The sequence below is a fragment of the Sminthopsis crassicaudata genome, chromosome 6 (genome assembly GCF_048593235.1).
Source record: "Sminthopsis crassicaudata isolate SCR6 chromosome 6, ASM4859323v1, whole genome shotgun sequence".
NCBI lineage: Eukaryota > Metazoa > Chordata > Mammalia > Dasyuromorphia > Dasyuridae > Sminthopsis > Sminthopsis crassicaudata.
In genome coordinates, this window is record NC_133622.1 from 204,111,681 (window position 1) to 204,127,890 (window position 16,210).

General features: G+C 40.9%; 2 protein-coding genes across 2 annotated transcripts in view; both read right to left on the bottom strand.

Moving 5' to 3' along the window:
- Positions 1 to 16,210, bottom strand: part of ASCL3 (achaete-scute family bHLH transcription factor 3) — a 104,692-nt gene that overhangs the window by 31,458 nt on the left and 57,024 nt on the right. The window lies entirely within an intron of this gene.
- NRIP3 (nuclear receptor interacting protein 3) overlaps positions 2,080 to 16,210 on the bottom strand; it is a 29,461-nt gene continuing 15,330 nt past the window's right edge. Inside the window, exons 2-7 of the mRNA XM_074276037.1 lie at positions 15,631 to 15,792; positions 13,651 to 13,733; positions 5,468 to 5,607; positions 4,974 to 5,026; positions 4,792 to 4,886; positions 2,080 to 4,424 (exon numbers count right to left, since the gene is read on the bottom strand). Of these exons, the coding sequence (XP_074132138.1) occupies positions 4,409 to 4,424; positions 4,792 to 4,886; positions 4,974 to 5,026; positions 5,468 to 5,607; positions 13,651 to 13,733; positions 15,631 to 15,792 (549 nt within the window). The 3' untranslated portion in view covers positions 2,080 to 4,408. The remainder of the gene's footprint in view (positions 4,425 to 4,791; positions 4,887 to 4,973; positions 5,027 to 5,467; positions 5,608 to 13,650; positions 13,734 to 15,630; positions 15,793 to 16,210) is intronic.

The window sequence follows — 16,210 nt, forward strand, 5'->3', positions numbered from 1 at the left end:
CTTGAATCTTGATTCAATGACTCCAGAGTTAACTCTCTTTTCCTTGCACTACTCTTATTTTTCCAGTTCTAAAATTCCACAGTCTATGTTATTTGTCTTGTTATATACTTACATATATTTTTATTTTTAATTTCCAAGGAAAATTCACAGCTGAACCAATTCGCTTCTCCTGACTGGTCCCCCCTCCTTGGCTTTCCCCATCTCAATGTACTTGCCAATCCCCTTAGTGAGCACCTGCTCTGGGAGAAACCCTGCCCCCTCGGTTCATTTCTTTATTGTTCATTGTCCAATTGATCTCAACTTGGATCATTGTTCTTGAGGCAACATTGTTCCCCTTAAACTCAAAATTTCAGAAATTCTAAGGTTCAAGAGACTTTTGAAAATATCTCAGGAATCCCCTCTGCCTCCAAGTGTCTCCTGCTTCCAGCTAAAGGCCTCCAGTGATGGGGAATCCCCTCCCTCCTGAGGTAGCTCCTTCTATTTTGGAACAGTCTTGATTGTCGGAAAGTTTTTGAAAAGGGTGAATGGAAAAAGCAGTTAGATGTTGATGAAAGATGATTGGAACAGGGATGAGTGGATACAGATTCAAAGCTGGCTCTGCTATTTACTGCTGTGTAACTTCAGGCAAGCCATTTAATATATCTGAACCTCAGATTCGTCATCTGGAAAATGGAGAAATTGAGGTATGACTTTTAAGTTATCTTCCCCACCCTAAAATTCTAAAAAATGGGATTCTTCTATTCCTTATTCCTAGTTCCACCCCCATCTCCTCATCACCACAAGCCCTTCAAATACCTAAAGCCACCCGTAATACCTTCCCAAGTGTTCTCCCCCCCCCCCCAATCAATTGGGGTTAAGTGACTCACCCAGGGTCACACAGCTAGGAAGTGTTAAGTGTCTGAGACAGATTTGAACTCAGGTCCTCCTGATTTCAGGGCCAATGCTCTATCCACTGCCCCACTTAGCTGCCCAAGTCTTGTCTTTTCTAGGATGAATGCCTCAATGGCTCTTTCAGTGGTATGGGCTCTCATCCCTTATTGCCTCTTGAGAAACTCCAGGTTCGGGAGTTTGGAAATCCAGATAGTGTAGCATGGTGGGTAGAATGTTTGACTTGGATTCAAGAAGACGTTCTGCCTCTGACACTCACTGTATGACCATCACCACAGATAAACTGAAACGAAACTAGAACTCAGTTTCCTTAGCTATAAAGTGGAATCCTTAATAGCACCCACCTCTCAAGGTCATTGAAATATTTGTAAAGTAGGTGCTTAATAAATGCTCAATCCCTTCTCTCTTCCTTTCCCCTAATTATACTTCCCCCCCCCCCTCCACACTACAGGACCCAAGGCCTGCTTCTCCACATAGACACCATGGAGCCTCTTGAGATGAAGTTTCACTTTATTAGTACAACAGTCTCACAGACAACCAGACACAGCCAGACACAGTGAAAGAAGAAGGTGCCAACAGAGAGACTCAAAGGTGGAGGCCGGGAAGGACCAGACACTCTGAGCCTAGAAAGATATTTCACCTACAGGAGGGGAGGCTGTAACCAAGCGCTCCATTCTGAGGAGACTTGGACTAAGTGACTGGAAGTGTCTATGGGAAGGACTAGTTAAAAGCAGAGAAATAGAAAACATCAGAAAATACCATTCTTCAAATGCATTAGGCATAGAAATACGAAGTTCTAAAAACATCTTTATCAAGCTTCTTGTCAGAAACTAGGTTCCCGCCGAACATGGGTTCCACTTATGTAAGATGAAGTCTGCCATGGCTCTCTCGCCAGGCGGGAATCTGCTGCCCAGAGAAGGGCTGGCTCAACCCCACTTATGGTCCCACCTTCCGGAGTACACGCCACTGCAGGGGAGGTTTCCCATGAACAAATATGGAAACACTGAAAAAAGCTAAAGACACCCTAAAATCCCCCTCCCCGCATAAGGGCTTCAAACATTCCCAAGATGCCTTTGCCAAGCGTAGCTTGCTAAGTGAAGTCTTGATTATTTGGTTTGGGAGTTCAATTTAGGTTTGACCAGAAAGCACATTGGGTGAGGCAGTGATGTCACAGCTTCAACTATCCAATCATTTTCTCTTCTAAATCTGGAGACTCCTAGTACCACAAGATTGACTTTTTTTTTTTTTTTTTTTGCTGAGGCAATTGTGACCTGCCCAGGGTCACACAGCTGGGAAGTGTCTGAGATCCTATTTGAACTCAGGTCCTGCTGACTTCAGGGCTGGTGCTTTAACCGCTGCCCCACCACAAGACTTTCTAATCCATTCTAAGAAGTTAAGGAATTTGTGTCTTCCCTGATCGTTGGATAATCATCAGAAAAGTAGTTTCCTTAGCTTTTCTTGGTCCCCAGTGCTTCTGACATGGGGAAAACAGGCTAATACATCATGGCAACAACTTGCTGGTGGGTTATATTCAGGTTTTGTGAGGGGCCTTGGAGAGACAAAGGAGGTGGCTGGCACTATAATAAAGAATGGAAGGATATTCAGCTTATTCCAGGTATGGTTTGTGCCCTGGTGACAGGGATTAATCCATTTTTGAGAGGGAAGAAAGGGCAAGGCAGAGGGAAATTGAAGGGTACGGAAAGAGGCAGAAAACTTGAAGAGAACCTAAGCTGAAGTGGAGAGAGGCTCGGCCCTTGCTAAGGAATAGTGGGATAGGAGGTGGGATAGGAGGGGAATCATCAGTGGAAAATTTTACCAGGGGCTCCAGAACCCAGAGAGCTCACTGTTGTTGCCCGTGATGTTTGGACCTTGTCCGTGCCTTCCCTTTAGCTGCCTGGGCAGAGTCTGGGAGGGAGGTATCTTGTGAATAAACCTGTGAAACAAGATGGTGACAGTATGGCCGCAGGATTGTGCCCACGTGCCCCAAACTGGGAGTATCCAGAGGTGTCTTAGAGGCTCAAACTATGAGTTATATTGAGATGAATGGGGGAGATAGGATGGATTCTCTTCCTCTTTTGGTATACCCCCTGCTGCGAGATGTCGGGGAGGGGGGGACACACACTGGCAGTGAATGAATAAAAGTCTGTGAATCTCTGCTAAAGCACTGACTTGACTTCTCACAGGTTAACAACATGGCAGAACTATATGTAAATGCTGCTCTGATGCTCTACAAGACAAGCTTACCTAGCAAACTCTTCCCATCTCACCAGCTCCCTCCAGAATGTCAGAGCTGGAAGGGGTCCGTCTAGTCCAACTTTCTTATTTTACAGGTGAAGAAACAGTGGAAGTGACTTATCCAAGATGGCCCAAATCAGTGATGCAGGTAGAACTGGGCTCCTAATCCAATATTCCTTTGATTACTCTCCAGTGTCCTCCCCTCCCCACCTGGACTACTCCTGCACTTCCCCAACCAAGCAACCAACATGAGTCCCTCCACATGCCCAAGTCTTAAGCTACTCTCTTGCCTTCACTTTCCCTATCCCTCCACCTTCCATGCCCTGTTATTCCCCTGAACCCTAGCTAGCTAGCTAAATCCATCTCCTAAAAAGTGATTACTGGATTAATAACTGATAACAGTCTCAGAAACCCTGTTATTATTTTAACCAGAATCCTTCATTCTTTACCCAAAAGGAGTGACGGCATTCTAGACATATTCTGGAAGTAGCCTTTAGCTCCTCATGAAAGGCATCTCCCATCCTGTGCCATCACTCCTGCGCTTTCTCCTTTTTTCTTATTCCTCTCATCTCGCTTATCGCTCTCATCTTGCAGCTCTTTTAGCAGAAGAGACAGAATGTTGGAGTGGAAATTAGGTCAGACTGGGAGATGGGAGACCTAGGTCACTTTTACTCCCTTGCTATGTGACCACGAGCAGGTTGCTCAATTTTATTTTTCTTATCTGTAAAAGGAGTGGATTGGAGGAGATGATGTCTAAGGCCCTTTACGGATCTAAATCCTATGTGTTGAGTGAATAAAAACTCGATGAACCTCTGGTGTGGCTTTCTGCGATTGAGCCAATGAATCAGTACCTGTTTCCTGCTGATTACGTGTCTGTTCATTGAAAACAAGGAAGTGACCCTAATAAGAGCCAGTTCCTGGCAGCTCCTATATATGGCTAAAGAAAGTGAATTCCTAGGAAAGAGTGAGCTACAGGGAACACACTCCAGCAACTAGGTCAGGGCAGTGTCAAAGGTCCATTAAATACAGGATCAGAAGTAGAAAAACCATAGGTAAAACCAGACAGGATTTCTAAGCACAGGCTACAGTTGAGAGAGGCCCAGAAGGGAGGAATTGATGGAGCCTCCCACGGAGGGAAGGATGTGGTCCAGGCAGTGGGACCTGGTTTGCATCTGGGCCAAGCCTGACAGCTTTCCTAAGCTGTTAGCTTGGGGGTATATGTAGCTTGTATGTGTATGGGTGTGTGAGAGTGTGTGTTCACTCATGCACACATCTCACTCTTTAGTTACGCCTCTGACGAGCTGAAATGAAAAGAAAAAAATATCAGAAGTGACAATGAGCCTAAAAAAATCAGAATTTTTACAGAGACCTAAAAATTCCTTCTTCCCCCCACTTCTCCCTTCTTGGATTGCTCCCCACCATAGCCGTTCATCTCCTCATGTGACTTTCCACTAAAGATATGGGGAGCCTCCCTAGGGGAAGATTGGGGGGGCTTGTAGGAATTTTGAGGGACTAAGGGAGTTAAGATAAGGGGATCTATTAGTGCTTGAGGGAGGGAGGGGTTGGGGCAGAGAGGGCAGGCTGTAGCCTTCTCTGGGACTTCACTGAAGGAAGGAGGCTCTCTACCTAGGCTTCCCTGAGTGGACAAAACCCCTACAAGACACTCACTTATCATCACTCCCAGACACAGTCTCCACAAAGGGGATCTCTTCCTTCTCTACCTTCCCCATGATGAGGCGCTGCTTGTCCAGATTGATGATGCACTGAGAACAAAGGTTACAATCAGCTTTCAGCACTGCCTAAGGTCTCTCACCCTTGGACCGTCAGGGGCCAGAGAGGGATTGCCCTACCTTCAAGGACCGCAGAGTCTGGAGCCCGAGGGTGAGATTTTTCTCATTGTCCTCTGGAAAAGAAGGAAGACTCATACATTTAGTGAGAATCTGATGCAGCCTTCTCCATAGCTACAGAAAGTGAGTTCTTAGAGGTGGTAACTGGGGCAGGGGAAGAGGGACTAAGTATCCCTATATGTCTCTAAATGCACGGGTGTGCATGTGTGGTGGTGTGTGGGGAGCAAGCATTTCTCCAATACAGATGCTTCCCTCCTAAGAACGATGAGAGGCCTCCTCCTTGATTGTACACTCAGATTTCTAATGACTTCTTACCAGCTTCCCGAGGTAAAGGTTTGGGACCACCGGCCCTACTGGATTGAGCCCAGACAGGACCGCTGAGTGACCCCACAGATTAATAATTCAGCCTGGCAGAGCTGATGGAACTAGCAGGAGGTTTGAGCACGGTTCAGGGAAGGGAAGGGAAGTCCCGGGGGCAGTCCTCAAGAGCCACTTACCAATCACAGCTGCTGGGCAGTCCAGGCGTAGGGATCCCAATGTTAGGGCAAGATGCTCAATCTGGCCCACCACTTTGAGATGCCGGGGCAGGGAGAGCTTTTCCCCATCATGTTTGTGGGACTTAACATGGTCCTTTAACCTGCAGCAGAGAAAAAAAAAAACAGATCTGTGGTTGTAGTTTTTCTAAGGTCTGGAGCTTCGGCTTCCTAATATATGTAATCAGAGATATTTATTTGCACAAGACTCTCCTCATTGATGATGACTGGATGCTCAGTGATCCAAGCCTGCCTTATGGTGGAGGTGAGAGCCTAGAAGAGAGCTCCTGGTTGTGTGGCTTCCGTCTTTGAGAGAGAAGATGCCTGCTTCCAAATTCTCTTCAGGGACAGATCCCCTAAGGGGAAGAAAGATTCTGGAAGGAAGAAAACTCTAGTGCTTTGTTTATAGGCTTATCCTCAATTTACCACACTGGAGACTTTGGAGAATCTCTCCTTGGGTAAGAATCTAGAACCACATATCTTCTCTCTCTAACAAGAAGGCAGAAGGTTACGAATTCTCTTCTCCCAACATGTCCCCAACTCTGCCCATCACACAGTTCACTGAGTAAGCAGTCTCCACCAATGAGGAAAGTCTTATGCAATCCGGCATGAGCTCCCTGCTACACGGGTATTCCTTCAGGTTATGCTTGCTCATGGATTTACACCAGAAATTCTAGAGGGGATCCTTTAGGAACAGGTGAGCCAGTGACTCTTGATTCGTGAAGCTTGAGAGGCAGGGTGGTGGATGTAGCAGAGCAGTAAGTTTGAATCCCTGGTTCCTGTCATCTAATTTCCTATGTGACAAATCCTTTATCTTGACCTTAATTTCCTTATCTATAATGAGGGGATTGAACTAGATTTCCAAGATTCTTTCTGATCAGGTACATGGTACAGTGGATAGAAAATAGCATCCAGAGTCAGAGACTCATCCTCCTGACCTCAGACACTTGCTAATTGTGTGATCCTGGGTAAGTCACATAACTCTATCTGCCTCAGTTTCCTCATCATATAAAATGAGGCAGAGGAGGAAATGACCAACCACTCCAGTATCTTTATAGAGGAAAACCACAAATGGGGTCACACAGAGTCAAGCAGGACTGAAAAATGATGGAACAAAAAGGTCCCTTTTAGTCTCTATGATTCTGACTTACTTTATAACATTTTGTCTACAATAGCCTAGTAGTCGTAGAGAGATCTAGCCTTACAAGTACTGAATAAGTAAAGCCTGGCTAGATAATGTTTTTTATGAGGAGAGAAAAAAAAAAAAAAAAAAAAAAAAGGTTTGCTAGTCTACTAAGACCGTAAGCTTAATAGAATTGTCCACAGAGTAAAAGGCTTCCAAAAAAGCAGAGGCAATCTTTTAGGTGGCGTAAGCAGAGTGTCTAGAATAAGGGAGAATATAGTCCCATAGTATTCTGCCCTAGCTAACCAACATCTGGAATACTTTGTGGAGTCCTGGGAGATGTCATTTAGGAAGGATCTTGATGAAATGGACCACTTTGAGGAGATTGCCACTTTGGTAATAAGGGGACGGGAAACTGTGACAAATACAGGAATCAATTGAAGCTACTAGGAGTCCAGCAAGTAAAAGAGGGTTTGAATTGCTCCTGCAAATAGGAAATTGTGCAAGGCAGAACCTGACACCATATGAGCTAGGTGTCGGAGGCACCTAAGAGCTATGCAAAAATATAATGGGCTACCTTCTAGAGGTACTGAAGGTCTTGAAGGTCTTCTACAAAAAAGGTGGGTAGTGCAAATACTATGATCCCCATTTTATAGAAAAGGAAACTGAGGCCCTGAGAACTTATGACAAGTCCATAGTTACATAGCTAATTAGTGGGTTTTGAATTCAAGTGTTTTGCTCCAAGCCCAGTGCCTCATGTACACATTCGACTAAGAAGTTCGGTGCTCAGCTTAGGGGCCATGGACTCAGTTGCTGACCTGAGAGAGGCTCAGTCAAAATACTAACATTAGTGAGATATCCCCTTTAGGAGGAATTCCAGTATGTCCAATTGCTCTCACACAGGAATGGGAGAAGTCATCTCAATCTGTGGGTTGAGGCAATGGGACTCCTCAAACTAAATATGGCAGATACATCGGGCTCCTCCTCCTTGCACCAGTTTGATGCTTCAAGCTTCCTCACTTTTCTATTACAAGCTTCCTTTTTTCCCCTCACTAATACAATTAATTCAGTGCAACCTACATGTATTGTTAATTGTCTCCTATATTCAAGGAAGATGTTTCATGCTGGCTGTACTCTCTACTTTCTTAGTATCTCCTACATCCAAGCCCTTCTCTTTAAGTTTCACTTCATCTGAGACCAATGATTACTAGCCGACTTTTTTTTTTTCCTAATGAATTCTACTCCTGATGCTTGTTATAGTGTTTGTATATAACTTTCATTTCTTAACACCAATAACTCTTCAAGCCCCTCTCCATTCATGGGACTGCCATCTTAGTTTGGGCCCTACTTGGGTCCTGGATTATTTCATCAGCTTCCTAATTTATTTCTTTGCCTTAAGTCTGTCTTCTCTGCAAACCCTTTTCCACACACCCGTCAAATTAATATTCCAAAAGCACGAGTCTGACCATATCATTCCCCATTCCAAGAAACTCCAGAGGCTCCCTCTTGTCTCTAGTTCAAAATATAAATTCCTTTTTAGTACTTAAACTCTTCACCCACCAACCATAGACTACTTCTCTAGGGTTATTGTGCGCTATTATTTCTATTAACTTTACATTCTAGCCAAATTGACTGCCTAATGCCCCATCCATGACGTTCCACCTCTCATCTCTGTGTCTTTGCATACACTGTCCCTGTATCTAGAACCAATTTCTTCTTCACTCCAACCCAGAGAATCCATAGTTTCCTTCAAAGCTCAGCTCATGTGCTGATCTTCATGGTAGATCTTGACTTCTCCCAGTGGCTAGCTCCCTGAACTTTACAAATTACTTTGAATATAGTTTGGATTTCCTTATTTATATGTGTGTGTATCGACACATAATATACATGGATGTGTATATAATATGTATCTGCATGCATGTATATATACTGTATGTGTATATATATATACATATATATATATATATATAAAATCTGAGTGTGTGTGTGTATATATATATATATATATATATATATATATATAAAATGTGGGCATGTGTATATGTGTATATATAAAATATATATAAATGTATATATATGTATATATTTAAAGTATATGTATATATATAAAATGTATGTGTGTATATAATGTGTGTATATGTATGTGTATATATATATATATATGTGAGAGAGAGAAAGAGAGAAAAAAAGAGAAAAAGAGAGGGGGAGAGAGAGAGGGAGGGAAGGAAGAAAAGAGGAAGAGAGGGAAGAAGAAAGGGAGAGGAAGGGAGGGAGAAAGAGAGAGGGAGGGGGGAGGAGGAAGAAGAAAAAGGGGAGGAAAAGGGAGAGAGAAGGAGGGAAGGAGGGAGGGAGAAAAAGAGGGAGCAAAAAGGAGAGAGGGAGAGAGAGTTTCAGAAGAACATAATCTCCATGAGGGCAAGGAGCATTTCATTCTTAGTTTTGTATTCATAATCCTTTGTTCCTGAAACATAGTAGATGCTTAATAAATATTTATTGAATGAATGAATGAAAATTGAAGCAGATCATGGAAGTTCCTAAATGCTAAGAAGTTCTCATTTTCTCTTAGAGGCAACAGGAAGTTACTGAAAGTTTTTGATCAAAGGAGTGACATGGTCAGATTGTTTTCCCAAAAAAGATAACTTTAGGAGCAATTTGAAAAATTGATTAGATAAAAAAGAAATAGGAGGCAGGAAGAATAATTTGGCATTTATTATAATAATCCCAATGAGAATGGTAATAAGGGCATGAAATAGGGTGATTGTAGCATAGAATGCTAGCCTAATGTGAGAAACATTGAAGGTCTGATCAATAGAATTTGTCAATATTTTGTATATGGAAAGTGAGAATATGGCATGATTTAAAATTACTCTAAAACTTGACAAGTGGATGAGTTGGAAGATGGAGGTATTACTCAGTAGAGATAAGGAAGTTTGGAAGAGGTGTGGATTTGGAAGGAAGGTAATGAGTCTGGTTTTGTGCATATTCAAATTAAGGTGCCAGAGAGACTCCAGACTGACAGATCCATCAGGTAGGTAGTTGTTGCAAGATGAGTTCAGGAGGCAGATTAAGACTGTATATAGATTTAGGAGTCAACTGCTTGGAAGTGATGATTGAACTCATGGAAGAAAATGAGATCACTAAGAAGTGAGGAAGAGGAGGATGTCAGGGGATACCCTTGCTTTGGGGGCAGGTGGATAATGAACCACTCAGACTGAGGAAGCCAAATGGGTACTGGGAAAAGCAGTAGATCAAAGTGCTACAAGTGCCAGGGGAAGGTAAGGGAGCCAGGAGGAGAGGGTGGCAAACTGGAGAAAAGTCCATGCCCCAGTGAGCTCTCAAAGATCAGGGTTTTTGCCTGCTTTTTGTATCCTCAAAGCTCAGCACAGTGTCTATTGCATAGTACACACATAATAAATATCATTCATGACTGGCTTTGTTGTCGATGCTTATGTGTCTTAGATCCTTTAAGGCAAAACCAGGTCAGCCTAATTCACGTTGTGCATTACCAGAAGGGCAAATGATAAACACATTTTAGTGTTGCTGATGGCGACAAATACCAGTGGGATTGGATCCCAATCAATGATACTTACTTGGAGGTGGGAAAAAATGGCAAACAAAGACTGCAGGCAGTTATATAAGCTGATGGGAGTAACTAGCACCCAAGCTATTACGGGCTTGTGGAAAAATACATAATTACAGACTTTTTGTGCCAGCACTTCTAATCTCCTCAGCAGCTTCATGGGGCTGATCATCTTTTTTTTTTTTTGGCCAATTTAGCCCATGCAACAAAAAAGTAATTGTGGCGTTTTAAACATGGTTATTAATTCCTTGAGTCTCTAACAGCTCCTCTGGAATTATGGCAGTCTGTGGCCTACTTATATCCATAGCCTATGATGATTCTTTGTGGAATTTTCAAATCTCATCCTTTAACGGAAAGGCTCAAGACCTTCCCAATTAAACAGGATAAACTAGAACTCCCTAACCAGTGATTTGCCATGCCCTTGAATCAAACTTCAAAGACTTTAGAGCCAGGGCTAACAATAACACACTTCAGGAAAATCATGTCTATGAGACATTCCAATTCTTCATTTGCCTAGGATAAGAGAAATTGAACATGGTTTAATCTAGACAAGTCAAGACGAGGAGTTAATGATCATTAGAAATACCAAGGTTTTGACTGTGACAGGTTTGTTGCAATTGGGAATTTAGGAGAGGAAAAAAGATAATAGATTTAGAACATCCACATGGCTAAATCCTATAAGAATTTGAGTCTTAGTTTGAACTTTATGGATAGAGAGAATAGGGAGAGAAAGGAAAGAGAAAGTGAAGGTTGGAATGGAAGATGAAGGGTTAGACAGTAGAATTAAAGATATCAAAAGAAGATTTCTAGAATTGTGATGTAAGGGGGAAAGGAAGATGAGATGAATAGTCATGGTTAGCAATCAAGGATACTGAGGCATTTTTTTGTCAGTCTAATAGCAGCAGAGAGTTCTGTTGTTTTCTGGGGGTGTGTATTAAGGACATTAAAAAAAAAAAAAAACTCCAAACATCTGTTAAACCTGATGACTTCTAACTATCCCTGATGATCCCCTTGGACAGAAATGATATTGCCAGAAGGAATCCAGAAATTGAAGCTAAGGATAAAGAAATATTCAGTAAGAAAATGAATGCTTTAGGAGTACAGATACCATTCTAATCCCTGTTGTAGGCTTGGAAAATCAACAATCTACAAAATAAATAAGAAGATGGTTCCTGGAAAAGGATGTGGGCATTCTAGACAATAGCCATCAGGCTTCATTTTGATTTCTGGCAAAATTCTAGCATACATTATTAAAGGAAAGCTTGACAACTACAAGAAAAGGAAGTAATGATCATTATGGGCTAATATGACTTTATCAAGAACAGCTCATTTACTTTGTCCTTTCTTTCCTGTTCTTTTCTTTAAACAAGGTGACTTGATTTCTATATTAGGGAAATGTAGCAGATATTTACTTGGATTTTAGCTTTCAAGGATTAATTCATCTAAAGAGTATTTGAGGAGCTTACTGGACAGCAAGCTCAATATGTAACAACAGTGTGAAAGGTAGCCCAAAAGACTAATATGTTCTTAGTTTCCTAAGAAGGCCCAATGTCTGGATTTCAGAAAAGCCTGGAAAGACTTACATGAACTGATGCTGAGTGAAGTGAGTAGAATCAGGAAAACATTGTATACAGTAATAGCAACATTGTGAGATGATCAATTATGACTAACTTAGCTTTTCTCAACAATTTGGTGATCCAAGACAATTCCAATAGATTTGGGATGGAAAATGTCATCCACATCCAGAGAAAGTACTATGGAATCTGAATGTTGATTAAAGCATACTATTTTTACTTTTTTGGGTTTTCTTTTTCTTTCTTGTGATTTTTCCTTTTTGTCCTGAATCTTCTTTCACAACATGACTAATGTAGAAATTATTTAGCATAATGGCACATATATAATCTATATCAAATTTACTTGCTGTCTTGGGGAGGGAAAATGGAAGAAGGGAGAAAAATTTGGAATTCAAAAATATTACAAAAATGAATGTTGAAAATTATCTTTAAATGTAATTTGAATAAAATGAAAGACTATTAAGTAAAGAAAAAAGAAAGAAAGGGAGAGAAAAAGGAAGGAAGGAAGGAAAGAAGAGGGAAAGAAAGGAAGAAAGAGAGAGGGAGGGAAGGATGTGAGAAGGGAAGGAAGAAAGGAAGGAAGAGCCAAGTGTCAAGAACAAGAGTGCCATACTCTACTTTGGTCAGACCACATGTACAATATTATGGTTCTGGGTGCCTCATTTTAGGAAAAACTTGGGAACACTGAAAAGTGTCCCAAGAAAGACAGAAAGCTGAAAGCTAGGTCTTAAAAATCAAGCTATATGAAGACTGGCTGAAGAAACTTGACATCAATAACCACAGAGATTTAGGAAGCACATCATACCTGTCTTCAGGTGTTTGAATGCTGTCATACATAAGGCAGTTAGATAGAGAAGTAGCCCTGGAGGACCAGAGTTCAAATTTGGCCTCAGACACTTATTAGCTATGAGACACTGGACAAGTTTGGTTAGCTACGTTTGTCTCAGTTTTCTTATCTGTAAAATGAACTAGAAAAGGTAAACAACTCCAGAATTTTTGCCAAGAAAATCCCAAATAAGGCCATGGAAAGTGAGACGTGACCAAAGCAACTCAACAACAATAACATGTGTAAGAAGGATAGAGACAGAGGTATACTGGAGCTGGCTCACAAGGGCCAATTGTTAAATGTTCAGTGCAGGCATTTATACCTTTGAAACTGGCAAATACTTCAAATCAGGACTTGTTGTTTTGTTGATTATCTAGATTTAAGAAAGCGATGGAGAAAATGTTAATAATACAGATTAAACTTTAAAATGTATTGTGAATATTTTTTCCTCCAGAGAGTCAGTTGTTAAATAGTAACTAGAATATCCCTTGATAGAAGTAATTTTTAAAAATATCTTTGGCTCCAGAGAGTAAAGTCAGGATCAATGGGTAGAAATTACAAGGTCAGATTTAATGCAAGGAAACAATTTCTTGTAGAGCTACCCCAAAATGGAAAGACTACTTTGGGAAGCAATGAAGTCCTAAGCAAAAACTAGGTGCTCATTTATCAAGAATATTGTAGAAGGGATTTTTGTTCATGTTCAGTAGGTCTCAATGCCATTTCTTCAGAGGTCCTTTTCATTTTTAAGCAGCAAAATTAGAAGACATAGATCCAAATCTCATTTATTAGCTCTGTAATCTAAGATACGTATCTGTAATTTCAGGTCTCAAGTCCCTTTGAACTCTGACATCTTGTAATCCCATAAGAACAACTGATATTTGTCTGGCGATGTAACAGCTGCAAAATGCTTTACATACATTAGCTCTTTTGATTGTTAAGACAACAGGGGGAGGTCCATGCTGCTTGGAAATCTCCAATGGCTCAGAAGTTATATAGAGTGGAGTGGTAATGTCTGACTCCATTCCATCACAAATTGCTACTTACCCTAGTCTGTCCACACAGGCAGAAGAGATAAGATTATGTTGACAGCCAGTGTCAACCAAGGCTTTCAAGTCCTTCCCAGCACACTGTAGAAAGAAAAACATTTGACTGAAACAGTAACTACAAAGTAACTACAAAGGTGCTGATGGTGCAAAGGGGAAGGGACCACAAGAGGACGATATAAAGACTAAGAGAATTAAAGAGTGAGACACAGGCAGAATACAGCCTTTTTGGTTGTAGATAGCTTGGTGGTACAATATATCATTGGACATGAAGATAAGAGTTCTAGTCCAGATATTCATTCACTAGTTGTGTATCCCTGGGCAAGACATTTAATGTCTATTGACCTCAGTTTCCTCAACTGTAAAATGGGGATAGCAATAGCACTTATCTCTCAGAATTGTTGTGAGGAGCTGAGATAACATTTATAAAGATTTACTTAGCACAGTCCCTGGGATATAGTAGATGCTTAATAAATGCTTGTTTCCTTCCTTGATGGTTCACAAAGTAGGGGAAAAAGTGTTTCTCTGGGACCTGGCTGCCCATTATAGCATGAGAACCATTCCTATATTCAGGCTTGATCTGAGAGTATTTGAGCTGTTTGGGTTCAAATCAGGACTTAATTTGTTGTTTTGTTGATTATCTAGATTTAAGAAAGTGATGGAGAAAATGTTAATAATACAGGGATATGAGACTACAGGATTGAAGAATTGAGAACTGGAAGTAACCTTAGTAGCCATATTTGTGTCAACTCCATTTTTTAGATCAGAACTTCATGAATTTTTTCTAGTCTCAACCCTTTTTTGCCCAAGAAATTTTTAAATGACCTCAGGTATATAGGTTTATAAAATAGATATGTAAATCAAACATTTACTGATAAAAAAAAATCAGTTTCACAACTCTCACATTCAGTTACAAGAGTCTATAGGGTTGGGACTTATAGTTTAAGAAACTGGACTTCGGATGAAGGAACAGAGATTGAGGGAAGTGAAGTGACTTCCTTGAAGGAACAGAGAGAATAAGTGGTCCCTCTAAGCATAAGTACATATTCTTACTCTGCCTTTCCCCAGTCTTTTTGACCCAGATTCAATCAAACTCTAATCCTGCTAGCTGGATTACAAATCTCATCTGGGTCTAGTAGTTTGCCTGGACACCCTGATTTTTTCCTTGATTTGACACTAAGGACCAAAATAAAGAACATTTTTAAATAAGAACAAAATAAAGAACCAGGCTGGTTCCTGGGTCTTCCCTAGGTCAAAGCTGTCTGCAGTTTGGTATTGATGGTGATCCCCAGAGAGCCATTGGTTCTTTTCTCTCTTGTAGAAAAATCATTCCTATAATTTTTGTAATTATCAAGATGATATCCACAGCCATTCATATAATGAATATACTAATAATTTAGATTTTTCAGAGCTGTCTTTTCTGGCTTGGGAATCAGACTCTTATAATGCAGCTCTCCTGCATATGTTAAGTGAAGTGGATCAAAGATTGTAGAATCTCTCTATTCCCATTACAGAACTTTGGTTCTGTTCCTCCCAAATAATGACCACCCTGATTTGAAACAAGCACTATGAACTGTTCCCACAGGACTGACAGAACACCCATATTGTTCTAGATTTGTTGACATCTCATGGGAAACCACTGAGGTCTTGAAAATGATTGTATTGTAATCCACCTTGATTTGTGTAGAAAATCTCTAATTTTCCTACAACAGGACAGTTTCCAGCTCAGAAGAATTTGTAATTTGCCAACTATATTCCTCATTTGAAAGTGATTAATTAAACTGCTATTTGATCTCTCAAACCTATCTCTAGGTCTGCTTTATCCAACTACTCATAGTTTAGACACCAAAACAGTAAAATTTTGTCAACACTGCTGAATGGGGATAAGGAAGAGGACTCTGGTCAGAGAAGTCCCATTAATTGTCAGACAGAAACGTAGTATTCCTCCCCACCCCCACAAAACCTTTGTGCAGCATTTTACCTGGCAGGACACCAGGATCATGTCCCCTTCTTCAGTCTTCTTCAGTGCTTCAGATTTGGCCTGACTAAGTCTGTTGGTCTTGGGGGCCCAAGGGACCCTGCTGTTGCGGAGCTTGGAGAGGTTGGTCTCCATGAGGCGCCTCTGCAGTATATTGTGGGGTTGCTGGGAGAAAGCAAAGAAGAAATACCTTAGAAAGTTGGTGGAGCATGACCCACCAGGCCCTTCCATTCACCCATATTCTCTGCCTTCGGACATTAAAAACAATGGCAAAGTCTCAGAATCTCAATGAAAGTCATATTATAAAAATAATATTAATAATAAATACAAATAAAAATAATATTATACTTTTGCCTTTCATTCCCTTCAGAAATTGATATTGCGATAATTTTTTATTTCCATTTATTAACCATCATTTTTATGGTGGAGGTCAGGACTATTTCTCATAGTTAAAAGATTTTCCAACTGGCTGAAAGCGGTTTCATGGGAAGTGAAAAACTTACTTAAAACCTCAAACATTCCTCAGATAAGAAGTCAAAAAGGCAATCAAGGCGCTTCCAAAAGTAATTTGACTTACCTTATT